At 34.8% G+C, this 21,065-nt stretch overlaps 1 protein-coding gene across 3 annotated transcripts in view; it reads left to right on the forward strand.

Moving 5' to 3' along the window:
* The window catches only part of LOC120527421 (AF4/FMR2 family member 1-like), a 206,910-nt gene that overhangs the window by 158,047 nt on the left and 27,798 nt on the right, over positions 1 to 21,065 (forward strand). For all 3 annotated transcript variants that reach the window (XM_039750819.1, XM_039750820.1, XM_039750821.1), the window contains 5 exons: positions 2,511 to 2,602; positions 3,145 to 3,364; positions 4,022 to 4,116; positions 7,946 to 8,009; positions 8,679 to 8,815. In XM_039750819.1, coding sequence (XP_039606753.1) covers positions 2,511 to 2,602; positions 3,145 to 3,364; positions 4,022 to 4,116; positions 7,946 to 8,009; positions 8,679 to 8,815 — 608 coding nt within the window. The remainder of the gene's footprint in view (positions 1 to 2,510; positions 2,603 to 3,144; positions 3,365 to 4,021; positions 4,117 to 7,945; positions 8,010 to 8,678; positions 8,816 to 21,065) is intronic.

The following is a 21,065-nucleotide window of genomic DNA, read 5'->3' on the forward strand; positions in this document are numbered from 1 at the left end:
TGAAACCTGCCCAACTTTTGTAAGGAAACTGTAAGGAATGAGCCTGCCAAATTTCAGCCTTCTACCTACACGGCAAGTTGGAGAATTAGTGATGAGTCAGTGAGTCAGTCAGTGAGTCAGGGCTTTGCCTTTTATTAGTATAGATAAAGAATCCTACTTTGTGGAAATTCATTTATCGCAGTAGAGTCTGGAACGGGTTAACCGCGATAAACGAGGGTTTACTGTATTGTAAAATTTCATTATATTCATATCAGATGTCAGAACTTTTGTATCTTATCCCTACTAGTACTAACGTTTGGTTTCAGCAAAGGGTCCTGCATTTATTTGAAGAACAGACTAATACTTTTGTTGATGGTTGTTGTACAAGCAAAGATCATGAAAGACCATGAAACCAAGCAGCTTTTTTCAATAATGTCTCCATGAGCAAAAATACACTTGTTATTCAGAAATCTATTCTATGCCACTCAGATGAAATGTTTTGTCTGTCTTGTGCAATACCTGTTCTGTGAGTGACCTGACAGCTTCATTATTAGTATAGTGTGTCACGTGGAGGTAGCCCTCCAAATTGAGGAACAGGAGGTAGTTATACTGCATCTAGTCTGATGAATAGGGTGGATTTGGTGTATCTTTCAATCCACAAATTTTAGGAGCAGCCTTTGCATTCCTTAATGTTTGAACAGATGCATCATGATCTTTTTCTCTTCTAAACAGTCACAATATTGGAGGCACACCTACAACATTATAATATTGTTGTGCAGATTCTATTGCAGGCATTGATTTGAACCTTTGGTTACTTTACTGTTTGAAAAATAATTGTAGTGCTATATTTTTTGACTATGACATACGTCAGTGACTTGTCCTTTTGCATAATACTAAGAGAGAGTGAATTCCCTAAGGAATTCAAAAATTAAAAATTCTGTTATATAATACTTTATAGTTTTTAGCTTGTTGATTTGGTTCAGAAACAGAAATGCTAGAAGCTTGTAATTCATATATTTTAATACATGGGCTAATCCATGACCATTTTAGAAAAATCTTCACTACTAAATACACCTTTCAGGTTCTTTGAACTCCTATTAGGTAAGCTTTGTTGTGCTCCAAGTCAGTATTGAGAGGTTTAATTTGCAGGGAAGGTAGGATGTACATCATATTGCAGAGGCAGCATTTGTGCTAGAATGAACATAAGCATGATTTGGCAAATGAGCTAGAGCTTAAAAAATTAAGTAAAGAATGCCTAAGTACTTGGTATACTTAATACTTAGTATACTTAAACATGAATGTTTATTAAAGTTGTTTAGCTATGCATCTGCTAATGCCATTGGTATTACTATTTCTTGAGTAACTGAGATAAGCGGTTATAGAACTATTGTACTTTCTATAAATTTATTTTACTATATTTGTACTTAAGGGGCACCAGTTTATTGGAAAAATATATACTTCAGTTAGCTGGCAATTGTTTTAAGCTTTGTTTTTGTGAAATGAGGAAGGTGTTTAGTATATTGGACAGTGGTAATGGTAAGTATACTGAAAGTTTAAAATAACTAGTGAACATGGAATAAGCAGTTATAGAATTACAGACTGTGCTAATAGTGAAATAAATAGCTTAGAGATGGAGATAAAAAATAGATATAAATAGGTACATATTATTTAGAAAGGACTGGCAAGATTGAATGGGGTTGCATAGTATCCATTCATATAAACAAGAAAGTACTTGTTTACTTCACATGAGAGATGAGCTACATAGTAGTGGGAATTTTTTCATTTGAATAATAGATGACAGCAAAGATTTAGGTAGTGTTGTCAGCTGATCATTGGGTGGTGTGGGTACATGCATAAAATCACCCAAGTCTGTAAACAGCTAATTTTCCAGGTCCTTTTTGTGAAAAGGGCTGTCTTGTAACAGTTGTGTTTTAAATTGATCACTCACTAAAAGCTTTCCTTTTTACAAACAATGACAGACAAGGAGGCAATAGGTTCAACTGCTGAGATACAAGCTTGTTAAATAAAATACAGTAGGTTCCATTCAGTTATGTTCTTTAGAGCATGTTAAAGAGATGGTCCAGACTTGGCATGGCTTGGAGGTTAGCTGGCACATTACAGTATCGTACTGTGACATAATTTTAAGGTTTGCTCCGTTTAATTTTAAGAGAAATGTTCCCTTTGAACACCAGTTTTTATTATAGGTAGAAACCTTTGATATGCTGCAACTAACTAGTTTAAAGCATAATTGACAATGAAAAATAATCTAGTATTAACTATGAACTTTGTAAAATTCTGATAAGTGAAATATATATATTTTCTCTTAAAGTATCAAGTTCTGCTAATAAAATATTGTTCAGTTCATGGTATAATAATGTATTTAGATTATTCTGCTATTAACTGTTAGTAATGTTGTTATTCACATTTTAAACAACTGATAAATTGTTTAAACTGCTCAAAATAAAATTTAAAGCTTAAGTGTTAGGAGTGTTAGGTTTACTTAGTTTCTTCTTTATATAATTTGTTTTTAGGGGGAAGAGAACAAAGAATGTATTGAAAAAAAGAAGCCAAAGCTGGAGAAACAAGTCAAACAAAAATCAGTAAAGGACTCGACCAAAATCAAGTAAGTATCCCTCTTAGTTACTGTTTATTACTCCTATAAACAGTAGATTAAATTTTAAATAGTATCCCAGTTTTAAGGTGCTAATTTCAATTTAAGAGTTTTAATGTCAGTGTATCTTTTTGAAATTATTGTTTATTTTCAAATCTGGAAAGTTACAAAATCCATTCTTTACTGTAAATTTCACTATTTTTATTTTTGTTTATTTAAACAACCATGTTGCATAACACAAAGGTTTTTATTTATTAAATACTGGCAGAACTAAAAAATATCTTTGTTAAAGAAATTATATGTTACTCAACGTTTTGATGAAATCAATGTTTTAGTCATGCATAAATTGTTGCTACTGTCTGGTTGAATTTTAAATACACTGAGTTCACAGGAAAACCCCCAAATCTCCAAATTAATATTTTCCTTTGAGAAACACACGGTTGGCATCCCCTTAAAAAGTTAATTGATGCAGATATAAATATGCATTTCTGTGTTACTGTAAGCATCTTGCTTTTTGCATTCTATAGTATGTTAATTTCTGTCCCTTTAAAAAGATTAAGTAAATCCTCAAAAGAGAAAGAGAAGAATGTTGTTCAGTTGGAAACTCCACCTTCATCTCAAGAGCCTGTGAAAGAAGGTGAACACAAGTCTCACAATGCTGAAAGTAACAAAGTAAGCCTTGTTTCTGAATCCAGCAAAGTCATGAACATCCATTCATCGTCTAAGCGAAAGAGGACCCAGGAAAAGGGTGTGGAAGATGTGAAAAATGTTAAGGTAAGATGGTTTAAAGTTTAAAACACTAGAGTAAAAACAATACATAGTCAGTTTAACTCCATTCTTAATACAGTTAGTGCAGTGATGTTCTTAAATGCAGTTTCAACAAACATGCACCACTCTCCTGTACCATTATAAACAAGAATGTATTAAAATACACAACTTCAATTTATTTAATATAAAGCAACACTGGTTTCCCTAATTTTTTTCTTATCCTTACCAATTTTTCAGTAAAAAATTGGTGAAAAAGCACTAGTAGAAGTGCATACATTTATAAAAATGAAATTACTTTAATAACAATGGTTAAGTTTCTGAATTTATGCATGGGCCAAGAATCTGCTTTCCAGAACCCACCACATTAAGCAAAGAGCATCCTATCTGTTCTGCTAAAAATGATTGAAGGAAGCAACTGTGTTATGTGCTCTTCTATGAAGTAGTGTGAAAGATATGGTGTTGCTGTGTATAATTTTTATTATCAGAATCCAGTTAATCCTCTACATTAACTAAAAATAATTTAGAATGCAGAAGCTCTAAATTTAGCTTTATTGATTCTGCATTTGTTAAAATTCAGGTAAATATATAATGTTGTTTTCTTTTTAAAATATGCAATGCTAACATATTTTTTAACTACTTTTCCTCTATTGCTGCCCAACAAAGAAACCATCTAAAAGCGGTACTAATGCTTGTTTATCGGATCCTTCGTCAGATAGAAAGCTGAAACCATCAAAACCTTTGTTGAACTTTGATGAAAGGTGAGTGATTTGTTTGTGGTAACATTTTATCCTTAACTAGAAATCCCTGAAACAGTTTTGAATGTGATTCTAGGAACTTGGCAAAAGATGTTTTACAGTACACGGGGAATTAGAAATACTCAGAATTAAATGATCAGGTGTGACATTGGGAAATATGCATGTATGTTAAAGTTGTTTTCAACTGGTTGCTGTACATAGCCTTTCTAACTGTAAGCAGTCATTGACTTGACCTGTTGTAATAAATTTGTTTTGTTGTTTACTTGACCTTTTCCAATTGAACATACAGGACCTTAATGTTTGCTGAGTTTTGTTACATTACAACCTGGAATTAAAATTAATTTTTCAGGGTTAGGTACCATTTGATTTACACAACATGTATACCACGTTGAAGGTACACATTTTTTATTTTATTGTTAGACAAATAATAATAAAAAAAAAAATTCCCTGAGTCAATACATTGTAGAGCCACCTTTTAATGTGGTTACAGCTGGAAGTCTCTTTGGTCTTCATTATTTTAGCACATCTAGCCAATGGGATTTCCACCCATTCCTCAAAGCCAGACAGCTCTAACTCCTTCAGTTTAGAGGGATTGTTTATAGCAATCTTCAAATCATGCCACAGATTCACAGTTTGATCGAGATCCGGGCTTTGACTAGGCCGTTCCAAGACATTTAAATGTTTCCATTTAAACCACCCCAGTGTAGCTGTAACAGTATGTTTAGGATCATTGTCCTGCTAGATGATGAACCTTTGTCCCAGTCTCAAATCTCTGGCACACTGAAACAGGATTTCCTCAACAGTTTCTCTGTATTTAGTGCCATCCATCTGTCCTTCAGTCTTGATCCAGTTTCCTGTCCCTTCCAAAGGAATGAATCTGCACAGCATAATTGCGCCGGCACCATGCTTCATTGTAGGCATGTTATTATCGGGATGATGGGAATTGTTAAGTTTGCATCATACACATTGTTTTTCATGATTGCCAGAAAGTTCCAATTTTGTCTCATCTGATGAGAGAACCTTGGGCAAACTCCAAAGGTGTTATTTTTTTCTTTAAGCAATAGCTTTTTTTCTGGCCACTCTTCCATAAAGCACCTCTCTGTGGAGAGAACGGCTTAAAGTGGTCCTATGAGTATTACTGTTGTGGATCTTTGCAACCACTTCTGTTATTTTTGGTGTTGTTATTGCATCTCTGATTAATGCCCTCCTGTACAGTCTGTGACTTTTGGAGGGCTCTCTTTTGTTATAATGGATGTAGTGGTACAAATGTGGGATATTCAGTTTTTTAGATTTTTTTTTTTTTTTATTAACCCCACCCTAATCTATACTTCTCCACCACTTGGTCTCTGACTTGTTTGTAGTACTCCTTGGTCTTCATGCTGCTTGCTTAGTGGTGTTGCAGAGTCTATTGCTAAAGGTGTCCTGTGACACATGTGACACTTAGATAGCACACAGGTGGACCCTAAACATTTAATTATGGTTTTCATAGCAAAGGGAATGAATACATAAGTACTCACAACTTTTCAGTTTTAACTTGTTTAAGTATGTGTGTGTGTGTATATATATAAATATATATATATATATATATATATATATATATATATATATATATATTGTCACGCTTGGGTCACAGATTTGCACAGAGACACAGAAGGTCGAGAAAAAGAAGGATTTTTATTCAGACACCGCAAACACATGAGCTTAAACATGCTCCATGACAAGTCAGATATAACAGTTCCGCTAGGAGCAGAGAGAGATAAAAGCAAACAATCAATTTCGAACTGACAGGCGCTGCGCAAGGCTTATAAGTCGGCGGAGTACCGCATTACGCGTTATAGTGCAAGGATAAGGAGCAAAGTGAGGGTGGTCAGTGTTTCAGGGTTTGTGGTTTTCCCAGGGCGTCTGTCTCTATTTGGGGTGATCAGCCCTCCAGCTCACAATATATATATATATATATATATATATATATATATATATATACATATATATATATATATATACATATATATATATATATATATATATATATATATATATATATACATATATACATATATATATATATATATATATACATATATATATACACATACATATATATATATACACATATTTATATATATACACATACATATACTTAATCCTAAAATAAGTACTTACATCATGAAGTAAATACACCCTGAATCACAAAAATAATGTATAAATTACAAAGGACTTAAAAAGAATGACATAGTTTAAACTTAAACAATCACCTTAAACCTGAACTTTTAACAAAATACTATTTGAGCAAGTGCAACCTGAATTTGAATGTCTTCCTAAAAGGTGAGTTGAAAAGAAGGTAGCAAGCAAATGAGACCAATATATTATTAGCAACTATACAAATAACAACAAAAAAGTCTTGTGTTAATTCTCAAATTGGCATAGCGTATAAAACACAAATATGTCAAAATAAAACTTAATGAAACATCCGTAGACTTTTGTATGCACAGCTGAAGACTGATTTAAATGAAAGTATAAGCATCTCTTAAATGGGTCATATATTAAAATTGTGTTTAAACCTGCACAAATACCTTCCTCGATTGTTCATTGTTATCAGCAACTTGATAATTATAATCTACACAAGTTTATTTCAACTGATGGGCTGTGGAAATAGTGTAGTGCCCCTGGGTCCTGATTTGAGAGAAACACACACCTCAGGTGGTCGAGACCTGTCTGAAAAGGATGCGACTTCCTGCAGAAGCCAACATAAATGCAGCTCCACGATCACAGCACTTAAGAGTGTGCTATTGAGAGCCAGAGGACATGTCGGGTGTCTATCTGTATCCAGGTGTGTGTTTGCGACTCTCGTAGAGCCATGGGTCAGAGGGCATACGAGTACTCGATAAGCGATGTGTTAGTGAGCACCAATCTGATTTTTTTTATAGTGTTTCCAGTAGTCAAGACCCTTTGGACAGTTTAGCACATGTATGACATTTGATGTTTTTCTAGTTGGTAGAATCGTGGTGTGCCTTGGAATTTTTTGGGTTACAAAAAGCGTGGCACCACAGAAAAAAGGTTGGAAAACAGTGTTGTACATGTTTACTTCTAGAACATAAAGTTCTCCGTAGCAGCTGTCTCATCTGAAAACTGACACTGTGCATTACTTGGATGGTTATGTTGTGTTCTTTGCATAAATTAGTGAAGATACTCGAACTGGAATAATGGGTAGGGATAATCATTACACTTATTTTATAGAATTTTGTCATTATTAAGACAGTCAGAACTGCTAGCTACCTGATAGACTGGGGAGTTAAATACAAAGATACTAGAGACTTATTTTGGTTTTAGTGCCACTCAAAGTTAACTTATTTTGCACTTAGGTGGAATGCCATTGATGTAATCTTCTTACAGAAACATAAAATGAAAAAAAAAGGGTGCAATATTTATATTTGCAACGTCTCTCTAGCATTGCATCAGGACAACAATAATACCCCCAAAAATACGTACACACAAGGTATTTTATTATTATTCCACCTCAGCAAATTAGTCTATATTATTAAGTCCATTATGTAAAGTTCAAATGATAATCCTTTTTAATTCCAGATTGTAATGCAACAGATAAGAACAAGCACTGAGGAGAAAGAATACAAGGTGCTGTAAAAGCATATACATTTTACTCCTCTAATCTCCATCATGTACATCTTTGTTTATATGTGAAATACCCTCAGCACTGTTGCAACTTTAAAAGCTTTTGCTGTGTTTCATTATCTCTTCCTAATTTATATTATAATTGGATATGCAAATTTTACTTTTTCATATACTAAACATTTAAAATAATTTATTTTTGACATAGGAAGTATTCTGTAGAGCATCACATGAAGGAGGCTAAGAAGCTTAAGCACAAGGCTGATGCTATAGTAAGTATTTTCAACACCTTGTCTTTTTTAATCTACCATTAAGATGTATGTATAATCTTTTAGTCTTTATTGTGAACTGGAAATCTTCCACCCACCTTTGCTTAGCTTTCACTGCACTATCTTTCCTTCCACTGGTTTAAATAGAGATCTGTTAGAAAAATTCTGTGCATTCAAGCTTTTATTTCCATCATCTTTCAGTCTTCCCTCCTACCACTACATCTTGCCAGTTGCAAAGTTTATCCATAACATGAGAGATTATTTTATATTATTAACTTATTTATTTATTTACAAATTGAATATTTTGTTACTGTAGAGGTACGGGTGGATCACTTTACATTTAGCTCTACCTACCTGCTTATGTCTTGAATTCATGCTCTGCTACTATGCTTCAGGAAAGACTTTATACTTTCAAGTTTTGCATGACTTTAAAATAAGTTACTGAAGGGTGTTTTGTAGTATCAGCAAAGTTATGTGGCCTCTATATATAGTAGTTGTGTGGTATGTGTATAAACAAAAATAGAAGCTTAAGAGGAGTGCTATTCTAATGTGAAATTTATTTGGTCACTCTTTATACATCTTTCATTTTGAGTACTATCACAGGTATCAACAAATGAAATACTTTTCCAAAAATGTATGCAGTAACCATATGCATTGCTATTTTACATACAGTCCGATAAAGTTGAGAAAGCATTCAACTACCTTGATGCTGCTTTGTCATTCATTGAGAGTGGAATAGCCATGGAGTCAGATCCAAAGACGCCAAAATCTGCCTACACAATGTTTTCGGAAACTGTGGATTTAATAAAGTAAGTAGATGTTACCATAATTTTGATAATTAGTTTGAGAGAATCTCATGGTTTGCATATATGAAAGCAGATATTAAAAAATGTGCATAAATTACAGATAACATTTTAATATATGTCCATATTTTTTTAAGTAATCAAGTATTTGCTAACATGCTATAATCAGATAAACAATTTCAACTCGACAATTTTTGATGTTTACATAGAACAATATGTAAATATCTGATATTGCTGTTGTGTCCAGTGCGTTAGCGCAAGCTTATGGTAGAGAATCAAAGTAAACACAAATTTGATTCATCCCAGTTCTTCTCAACATTAAACTTCAGTTTACAAGAGTAAGTCATGCCATATTCATGAGCTTTTACTTGTTTTTTCGCCCCAAGTTCACTAATACTGACAGTTTTACATCATTTCCAGCATTTACTTTTAAGTCTACTAAAGTTTCTGTTTGCATTTTGGCTTTATAAAGAATTAATGGAGATTTATAGCACACATTTGTGCTTTATTAAATATGACTTTATATAACAAACCTTCTTGTATCAAAATAGAAGTGGGATCTTCATTAAATAAGCTGATAATACGAAAGTAAGCACACTGTTGTAATGTGGCCTATGAAATGCAAAAAAGTTTTTATAGCAACTAAAACCAAACTACAGTATGTATTGTGTTGAAAATTTTAAAAGACTTTCAATTTATAACAAATATCTCAATATTCAATTTATGGAAGTGGGTTATTCAGGAGAATTTATAAATCTGGCATTTATTTAGAGCTATCTATATGTGTAAAGCAGCATCTGTATTTTTCCCCAGCCCCATAAAATTTTTTTTTCCATATAGTTGTATTAATGAAAGTATTATGTACCTTTTAAATGGTTTTGTAATTCACCCAGTTTGTTTTTTAGACCCACCTGTGTTGGGAACCAAAAACGTGCATTTTATGTATTTTTTTTTGTTTGCTTTTAAGAATTTAAAATCGGCCTTCTTTACTATGGTACTGCATAGATCTACAGAAAGTATTTAATAAGACATTTAACCATAATGGCAGAGTTGTAAATGCAGTGAAATCTTGTAGTGATTGTTGCTTAAGAAAATATGACCTAGTAATTCTGCAGCTACATTTAGTAAAGTGTTTTAGTTGTTTAAAATGCACAAGGCAGGACAAAGAAAGAGAGATGGGCAGATGAAGACAAATGCAAAATACCCACTACTACTGTAGTCTATTAAATCAGTTCAGTAAATCAGAAAAATAATATGTGATAAAGAGTATAAAATTCATTGCTAACCAATGACTATGAAGTGTACAACTTGCCTTGGTGATAGTATTTAGTAGAATTGAATATTTTAAAAGTAATTTTGTTTATTTAACTGTTAAATAAAGCCTGGACTATCTTCTCGGAGTACGCAGGAAGTAAATGAGACTTACCTGAGACTTGCAATGCAGGTTATTATTTCTAAATGGTCTTGTTTAGTTTATTGTGTCTCTTTATCATGGACGCTCAAGACCAGTGATGGTGTTTTGTTTCTGTCAGATTGCCCTTTCTGTTTACACTGACTTGGGTCTAGAGAATTTTGTTGCACTTAGAACCAGTAGTTATTTTATATTAGAGGATAGTTACATATACATATATGTTAGTTGAAATTGTTTGTTTTGGAAATATGTTTCTGGGAATTTTTTACCCGATTAAATGTAATATAACCTTTAAAGAATCTGGATGGTGTAAGTATCGCAGTACATTGGGATTCAAATTATCGCAATGCTTCCTCCAACATAAATCTTTGAAACCAAATTCTTTCAACAAAGATAACTAGGGACCAAGGGAATAACACTAAAATGCTTTATAATGTCTACATGTTTAAAGAATTATTGCAGTTCCTAGGACAGATGTGTCTGCAGCCTATAGCTTAGTAATCAAAATACTGAGAACGACACCCAAACTTGTTCATACCAAGCATTAAAAATAAACTTGCTCAATTAATTTCATGGCTGAATGAGGCAGAGGCTATTTCACCAGGACTGGATAAAAGGTTGAAAACAGGGCTGGGCAGGACTCAAGGCCATCACATGGACCACTCTTTGTTACACGTGCACATAAACACTCACACACCCTATATTCACACACAGTGACAATGTGCAAGTGGCAATTAAAATAACCTAAATTAATAAATTAAACCCTTTTGTAATTCACTCTGTGCTTGAGCATGTCTGGCCATAGTAATTTTCATGAAATAGGACTTGCAGAGCTGTTCAGTTATGACAGATTTTTGGGAACAGAAGTGAAAGGCAAACTTTATTACAATGAGTGACCATTATGAATATCAGGTTGATGTGGCACTCTAAAAATCTGATCTTTGTTTAATTTACCATCAGACTCCCAAACTAATACACTTTTGTAGCATGTATACACCTACAGAAAACCCATCCCCATTTGTTTAATGGCTGCTTTATGTCATCGTCATCAAATAGGGATCAGCGCCCAGAAAGAAAAGAACTTTCACAAATGAATGCATAGGAGCCCACATGGTGCTTGAAGTGTAAACAAATAAATGGCAGTGCCGTCTGTTTTGTTTGCTTCTATGTTGTGTTTGAGATTCTCTTTAAATTCAACCCAAGCTTTTTATGAAGCTTTACTGTCACATTTTTCACTGTGTTATTACAGTAATCCCTCCTCGATCGCGGGGGTTGCGTTCCAGAACCCCCCGCGATAGATGAAAATCCGCCAAGTAGAAACCATATGTTTGTATAGTTATTTTTATATATTTTAAGCCCTTATAAACTCTCCCACACTGTTAACATTATTAGAGCCCTCTAGACATGAAATAACACCCTTTAGTCAAAAGTTTAAACTTTGCTCCATGACAAGACAGAGATGACAGTTCTTTCTCACAATTAAAAGAATGCAAACTTCTTCTCTTCAGGAGCAGAGAATTTCAGAGAGAGAGAACGCTCGCAAAGAAAAGGAAACAATCAAAAAATCAATACGTGTGCTTTTAAGTTTGCCGCGGCATTTTTTAGAGGAGCGTCAGTATCTTCTAAGCAAACAGCCCCTCTGCTCACATCTCCTCCGTCAAGCGCAGAGAACGACAGAGAGAGAGAGAGTGAGATTAAAGCAAACAATCAAAAAATCAATAAGTGTGCTTTTGGAAGCACCAGGATAAAGCGGCTTTTCTTAGAGGTGCGTCCGTATTTACTAGGCAAACAGCTTCTGTGCAAACAGCACCTCTGCTCACAGCCCCCCGCAGGCAGAGAATGTCAGAGAGGGTGAGATAGAGGCAGAGACAAGCAAACAATCAAGCACCGCACGGCAAACATATCTTATAGCATTGAGGAGTTTTAGTTAATATGTAATACATGCTCTGATTGGGTAGCTTCTAAGCCATCCGCCAATAGCCCCTTGTATGAAATCAACTGGGCAAACAAACTGAGGAAGCGTGTAGCATAAATTAAAAGACCCACTGTCCGCAGAAATCCGCGAACCAGCGATAAATCCATGATATATATTTAGATATGCTTACATTTAAAATCCGCGATAGAGTGAAGCCGTGAAAGTCGAAGCGCAATATAGCGAGGGATTACTGTATTTGTATATCACCGGGTGAGGGGTAATGGGGTTTTGTGCCCCTTGGAGTTTTCAAAATACAGTATATTCTAAACAAATTTTATGGATGCTTGTGTCAGCAGAGCAATCTTTTATTAGATGGGCAGCCTATTAATACTGGGACATTTTGATATTTGTCAGTTACTTATCTGGTTGCATTGCCTGAAATCATGGCATCTGGTCGCTTATGGTGTCTTTAAAATATTGACTCATAAATTGCAGATAATAGAGCTGCGAGGTTGGTTTAGTGTTAGCTTAATACTAAGTGAATGTTTATTTGCTCTTTGTACAGCTTTTATACCTCTTCTGTGTGAGCTGAAGCTGCTGGGAAGACTTTATAAAGTAGCATCAAATTGCTGATGTATAGGTTTCTTTGTGTGTAAACTTGCTGATGCACGCGCAAGCAGCCAGTGACAGCAACTAGTACCTCCGATCCCAGCCAGTCTGGAACGGTGAAAAAGAGGAAAGTATAAAAAACATACAAGTTGGTGTAACTGCTGTTGAGGTGAATGTTGAAACAGTAAACTAGTTCATAGTTGAAATTCCACTGAACCTTCCTCTGTTTTCAGATAGACAAGCTTGCAAATTGTCCAGTACTTTTCAATAAGAATTTTTAAAATTTTAAAGCTATGTACAGCATGATCTGTTCAAGATATCTCCATTAAATTTTGTCATTAAACTTCATTGAAGAATAAGTATGCCACATTTCAGCAACAGATGGACAGACATAGACTATCACAATAGTCACTTCACACATTATAAGGAATAATTCTCCTTCCTCAGATGTTCCAACAACAAGTAAATGGAACAGGATCAGTGGTGGCACTTCCTAATATGGGTAACCCCAAAATAAGGCCAGTTTCCCAGTTGTTAAAGAAGCATAATTACACATTCACCACCCAGACCATAGTTGTGCAAGGATTTTAGCAGTGAGAAAATTGTAATGCCCTGCTGTTGTTTTTTTCAACTCTGTTATGAGAAGAACCAACTCATCTTCTGTGTGTTGCCAGCACCATTAAATGAACCAGTCATGCATACACAATACATGCTGCAGTATGTGGAAAGCACTCTATACTAAACTTGTACCACGTGTATGCACATGGCCATGCTGAATGATGTAACTTCCTGTGACTTTTTGGTGTTTACCTTCAAGAAAGAAGCTTTGGTTTCTGTTCAAGACACCACTTTGATTTTTGTGTAAAGTGAGCAAAAGTGTAACTCGAGATTACCATTTTTCTTCATGTGATATATAAACAAAATACACAGTAAAATCAGATTTTTTCATTTATCTAATCTTTTTGAAATTGTTGTTGTAATGTAAGGTCCCACTTAAAATAGACAGTAATCGAGAAATTTAAATTATAGTGCAATGGAAACTATTTACCCTCTTGTTTTGATGGTTCTTTATTTCTGCAAATATTTAATGTTGAAATGTGTGCAGGACTTCACCCAAATGAAATATTAGGTGATGAGTACCAGAGTGAACAAATGACACTTTTTACGTATTGCGTGAGTGAACAAAGTTATGTAGTGACAATGTGTGAAAATTAATTTCTCCAAACCACAATGTTAGCCATCATCTCCAAATTGAAAACACTTCTAACAGTACTATATCTTCCCAAGTGTGGCCAGTCTACCTAAATTTCTCTAAGGGTTCAGCATTAAATCTTCCAGAAAGTCACAATGGACACAAAGAACGTTTGGCCTCTTTTGCCTCAGCAAAGGTCAGATTTCATTACTTTAAAGTGAGAAGGATAGTGGGTAAAAATTATCTTAACTTGGAGAGAACCAAGGCAAAAACACAGCTAACGATGAACATACATGTTCGTTTTTAATTTTCCAGAAATACTTTATCAGGAAAGATAAAAAAAAAAGTGGAATATTTTGAATAATATAAGGCCCTTTATGTCTGTCATAAATCACGCACAGCATGCCCAGTAAAACTTCATACTATCAGTCAAAAATGGTGGTGGTAATGGTTATGGTGTAGTTGTCCAGATTCTGCCACAGGAACCACATGACTTGCCATAAATGAAGAAATCATGAATTCTGTAGGGTGCCAGAAATCCTTTAAGGAGAATATCCAGTGATCTACCCATAAGCTTAAGATGAACCTATATGTAGTCATAAACGGTGACAGTGACCCAAAAACAAAAGCAAGTCAACTTCTGAACAGCTGAAAAAAATGTAAAGTTTAGGTTTTATACTGACTTATCCAAATTCTGGAACTAAACCCAGTAGAGAGATCGTGACAAGACCTTACACAAGCAGTTCATCCTTACAAACCAACAAAAGATTCTGAATTAAAAAAAATCTGAAACATATTTGAATTATAGGGGTTTTTGGTTACTGTCATTAAAGGGACAGTTAAAGTCCCCCCAAATTACAATTTTATAACTTTTGTACAGATATTCCTTAACATGTGTTTTGTTAATACTTGAGAATATCAGTATATTTGTTTTGAAAACCACCAAGCCTTTATGCCACAATCTGTAAAACATAAAAGGCTTGCTTGTAAACCTATAAAAATATACATATTTCATATAGATTTTGTTTTGTGTATATGCCTATGTCCTGTCTCTCCTCTATCTTCTCCTCCCCTTTTATTAATTAACCGATTTTGTCCTTTCATAGTCTTGCAAAATAGGTAAAACTGTAGTTAGAAAACAGATTAAACAATGAAGTTGCCAATAAAAAAATATTTTCTACTTATTGAATGTGGCATTAGGGTGGGGTTGGATGATGGTATGACAATGATAATTATTCAGTATTTTAAAGTTTTGTGATTTTTTTTTTTAAGCCATTTTCACTTGTGTCGTAAAGCTTTTTTCATGCCAGCTTAAACACAAAGTCCTGTCTGCAGAATAAAAATTGTTTAATTTCATAAAGTACTAAGTTGGGTTGTGTAATTGGATTTTCAGTCAGGATCATGTGATGTCAGTGAAATTTTTATTTTTTTTTTTAATTCAGCAGTATGCTTTCTCAAAGTGTTAAATCTATATATATATATATCTATATATATATATATATACCCGCGCTTGGCAGCGGAGAAGTAGTGTGTTAAAGAAGTTATGAAAAAGAAAAGGAAACATTTTAAAATAATGTAACATGATTGTCAAAGTAATTGTTTTGTGTATTTGGCAGCGCCCCAAAGTTATTTTCGCCTAGCTGCATCAGAAAATGTACCATGACGCCTGACACGCCTCCTTTTTACTGTTTTCTCACAGCTTGGATTGTTGCTGTCATATATATATATATATATATATATATATATATATATATATATATATACATATATACATATATACATATATATGTATATATATATATATATATATATACATATATATATATATATATATATATATATATATATATACACATATATATATATATATATATATACATATATATATATATATATATATATATATATATATATATACTATACATCATATATACACACACACAAATTATATATATATGTATGTATGTATGTATGTATGTATGTATGTATGTATGTATGTATGTATGTATGTATGTATGTATGTATGTATGTATGTATGTATCGTACGTATGTGTGTGTGTGTATGTATATATATATATATATATATATATATATATATATATATATATATATATATACACATACATACATATATATACACATACATATACTTGTGTGTATAGCTTTTATATATGTGTGTGTATAGCTTTGGTCACTGAGTGCAAGTGAGAAATAATAAAATATAGTCTATAAGTTATTAAACAGTAAAACATTAACGCTTTAAGAAGTACAGGTACATTGAGCACTACTGGAGTGGCTGCGGGTAAACTACATTTTAAAGACTGTGTAACACAACAGGTAAGTAACTAACAGCAGCTAAAATGTATAAGGATCATCTCTCGGTAGTAGATCCCTTTTGAAAGGCGCTACACGACGGCTGTGGTATAGAAATTACATCTTCTATGTGAACGTTCAAATTTGTGCCTCTGGTAATGTGCCTTACCGGCATTTAAAGAAAATTAGTTTTGTGTCCTCTGCAGTGTTAAGCGAGAAAGGCTTTGGTTTGGGATCAAAGGAAAAAGGTGTAAAGAAAGGAAAGTTGCCTTTTCTTTTATATAGTATAGAGAGATGTGTTCGCTGACGCTATGATCGGCTTTTGGGGACAGTCGCGTGGGTCTTGTGTAGACTGGTGAGGCGCCCCTGCCATTAATCGGCTGTGATGGCACGTGCAAAAGAAAGTGTGAATTGCCTTAATATTATTTTGCCGTGGTGTAGAAAAGGGCTCCCGTGTTTGCACTTGTCTGGGCTATAGCGCAGGGGGAGGATGAAAAAAATTAAAAGTGCTCACTTTGACTTAAGGCAGAAGCGCAGTCAGCGCCTCAAAGGCCGGCACAGCTATGCACGCGCTGCTGGCTGCTCGACTTTTGCTGGGCAGGAGACCACAGTTTTGCAGACTCGCTCATGATATCAAATGTCTCAGCGATCTTTGGAGGTCATTCATATATTATATGATATATATATATATATATCAAAATACCCGCTACCAGCGGAGAAGTAGTGTGTTAAAGAAGTAATGAAAAGAAAAGGAAATATTTTAATAATAACGCATCATGATTGACATTGTCATGAGTGTTGCTGTCATATATATGCCTGCCTAAATAAGTCACCCTCGCTTTGCTCTTACTTTTTACCGCTCATTTAATCATGGCTAGTGGCGGAAAAATTATAAAATGGAAGGAGGATGGCTTTACCAAAACAATTATTGATGGCGAATCGATTATTTATAAAGCTTGAATTGGTGATCTGTTTTTCTGTGTTAACCTCATATTTTTTCATACTTCTTCTCAAACTAAGGTGGTGCGAGGGTAAAATGAATCGGGATGCTGATCAGTGTAATCGGTGTACCAGGAAATCATGCATTGACAAAAGCTCCCTTTGCTTGTAATGCAAAGTGTGATTAAATGCATTATTTTTAACACGTTATGGAGCACATGCATCAAGCTTCTCAGCTGTGCTTGTGCTAAGAAAAGGAAAGATTTTAAAAATAACGTAACACGATTGTCAATGTAACCTTTTGTAAGTAGTGCCTGGAGGATTCAGTGTGGAGAAACTCTAGAGAGAGCGTGTGTATTAACTTGTGGATTTTTCTGTGAGTATTTGGTGGCAGTCTAACGAAGTTGCTTCAGAAGACGGCATTAGCTGCAGAGCTCAGTTTAGAGTGAAATGGGATGAATGGGCGGGGAGATGATGACGTGACTCCCCCACCCACCTTAACTGTCAATCCCCCACAAACTTAGTCTCTCGGAATTTGCATAAGCACACCCCTTCACCTACAATTTTAACTTAGTTACAAAGTGATCAAAACTCTCGCTTATATCCCGCGCCCTCTCATTAAACTTGTATCCCGATTACCTGTGGGCATGTAAAACGCCAGCGGTAGCCTGTCTATGAACTTAATTTAAAGTTTAGGTTTACACCTTGCTTTCTTTCCGAGGTAGCAGCACTCATGAATATGGTAGTATATGCCACTCGCTCGCTTCTTATTGTTTCGCTGCCTTCTCAATTATATAATGCATGTTTTCTTAAGCGCTTTTTGGAGGTCTTCCTGGTTTTCTACGCACTGCGCTGACAGTCAGTTCACGTGATTACGTGGGAGGCGTGATGATGTCACACGAAACTCCGCCCCACGCCATTGCAGCTCAACTCCATTACAGTTAATGGAGAAAAATACCTTCCAGTTATGACCATTAGGCATAGAATTTGAAATGAAACCTGCCCAACTTTTGTAAGTAAGCTGTAAGGAATGAGCCTGCCAAATTTCAGCCTTCTACCTACACGGAAGTTGGAGAATTAGTGATGAGTGAGTGAGTGAGTGAGGGCTTTGCCTTTTATTAGTATATATATATATATATATATATATATATAGTGTGTGTATATATATATATATATATATATATATTGTGTATATATATTGTGTGTATATATATTGTATATATAAATATATATTTGCACACACACAAACATATATATATATATATACATATCTATACATATACACATATATATACACACACATATATACACACAAATACATATATATATATATACACATACATACACACACACATATATAAACATATATATACATATACATACATATCTACATATATACACACACAGCTATTTCAGTATCAGTGCAATACGCTGCTTGTTAAAACGGATAACTCCCGCTCTTACGCATAAGTCTGCGTGGATATTATGAACTATCGTATTTGTTCAAGTTCTATTTAAATTTTAAATAGAAGGAATTTTTATTTAGTCGACAGAAATATCTTTGGTAGGAATGGTAAAAACAGACAGGAATATTATTCCTGAATAAATCAACTCAAACCTTAAACAACTTATAATATTTTGCTCTCCATAAAATATATCCTGTCAAAATTATACAAATTCAAATATGAACATGCTGCATAACAAAACCTGGAAATATAAATAAAATGTGTTCCTTTCAGCAATAACAAATCAAATCATTCAGTTGTCTTTGCTCATATGTCATTTTAGAGCTGGACGCCTGGCATCTTTTTATGGCAACAGGTTCGTTTATGTTTGGTGTGAGGTTCTGTGTTGTGGAGATTCTCAGGATGGATTGCAGGTGCTCATCAGTGAGGCTTAATTCCTGTGTGCTGTTTTGTTATTCTTTATCACTGAGAAGAGCTTCTCACACAGATATGTGCTACCAAACATGCACAAGGTTTGAGCCGCATGTAGACGGACTTTTTTTGTTCTTCAAAGTCACCAAAGCGCCGCAAACTCAGTGCGCCAGTTTATCAGCAAAGTGTGTATTATGGGAACACCGTAGTGACGACTTGGTTCAACATTACTTGGCAACAGGGAAAGTGGGGCAAGTTGCACTAGTGCATTTGTGTCTCCCATAAAAGCAGCTTCACTTGAAATCACTTTGTGATTGTGCACGGGTAAAAACGCTGAAGTGTCAGATTCTTATTTAATTCTTCTGCTTTCTGTATCTTCTGCATTGAATTCAGGTCTTTCAGGTTACTGTGATGTTTTGTCTCATAGTACCGTCTTAGATTAAATTCTGTAATTACAGCCACATTAGCTCCACAAATGAGACACACGGGTTCAGTAAACATATACTCAGCCTCCCATCGGTTTTTAAAGGCTCTATTTTCAGAATCAACTTTTCTCTTCAGCATCGTGTGAGCTAGCTTCGCAATAACTTGCAACATTATAAGCTAGACTTGATTAATGCAGTAAGTTTTCGGCCAAGGCAGCTGAAGCGCTGCATTATGGGATCTGTAGTTTATTGTGTTACCAGCGCTTCATATACCCGGGCCATTAATAACAATAATACAGTATATAAAATGATCTGAGTTTGACACATATGGACTAAATAGAACTTGAAAATATATTTTTTTTTAAATGTGATCGCGCAATTCAGATAGAGTTGACGCCAAGACTACAGCCTGCATGCCTCAATAAGTCATCCTCCCTCGCTATTACTTTTTACCGCTCATCTAATGAATACACTGAGTATGGCTTTACCAAAACAATCATTGATGGCGAATAAAGTATCCATTATTCGAGTATGTATTTCGGGATATATATATACATATATATATACCCGCGTATCGCAGCGGAAAAGTAGTGTGTTAAAAAAGCTATGAAAAAGAAAAGGGAACATTTTAAAATAACGTAACATGACTGTCAATATACAGTATTTGTTTTGTGAGTGTTACTGAGTGTTGCTGTCATCAAGGATTTGATTATCATTATTTCTTTCAATCAGGTTCGTATTTGTAGGATGTGTTTTGTTCAAGTTACATTCCGTGTTTGTCAATCGTTGTAAAGATGGCAGGTTTCATTCATCGATTCGTTTCTTACTGCATAAATAAACAGATCGTCTTCTTCTTTATCTGAGACCTGACACACTGCATGCACGGGTTTTTTTACACTGTCTTCCTTTAGCGGACATTGACTTTTTCCACCGTGTGCTTTGTTTCCAGTAGCTGGATTTATGAATATGCTTGTATGTATCAGACGCTTCATATTTTGCTGCCTTTTCAATTGTGTAATTCGGTTTTGTTCAGCTCTTTGGAACTGTTGCTTTTTGGCTGTGCACCGCGTTAGTTCACGTGAGCCGCTCGGTGTACATGCATCGAAGGTTCCCAGCTGTGCTGGTGCCATCTCGTGCTATGTCCACGGCTGTATTTAATGTTAGCTAAGACCTGGCACTTAAAACTTTCTCCCGCAGTTTCGCTGAGTTTGTACCAAACACCACCCTGACCATCTCATCTTCCTCTCCATAAGCACAGTCCTTCACCCGTGAATATTTAGTGTGAGTTTGCTATTGGATTGCCGCTAACGGACGGCCTTTTATGGGCAGGCACTAAATTACAAACGCCAGCGGCAGCCTATCTATGAACTTAATTTAAAGTGTAGGTTTACATCGTGCTTTGTTTCAAGTAGCAGAACTCATGAATATGGTTGTATATGTCACTCGCCGCTTCTTATTGTTTCGCTGCCTTCTCAATTATATAATGCATGTTTTCTTCAGCGCTTTTTGGAGGTCTTCCTGGTTTCTATGTACTGCGTGATTACGTGGGAGGTGTGATGATGTCACACGAAACTC

Source organism: Polypterus senegalus, chromosome 4 (assembly GCF_016835505.1).
Source record: "Polypterus senegalus isolate Bchr_013 chromosome 4, ASM1683550v1, whole genome shotgun sequence".
Lineage (NCBI taxonomy): Eukaryota > Metazoa > Chordata > Cladistia > Polypteriformes > Polypteridae > Polypterus > Polypterus senegalus.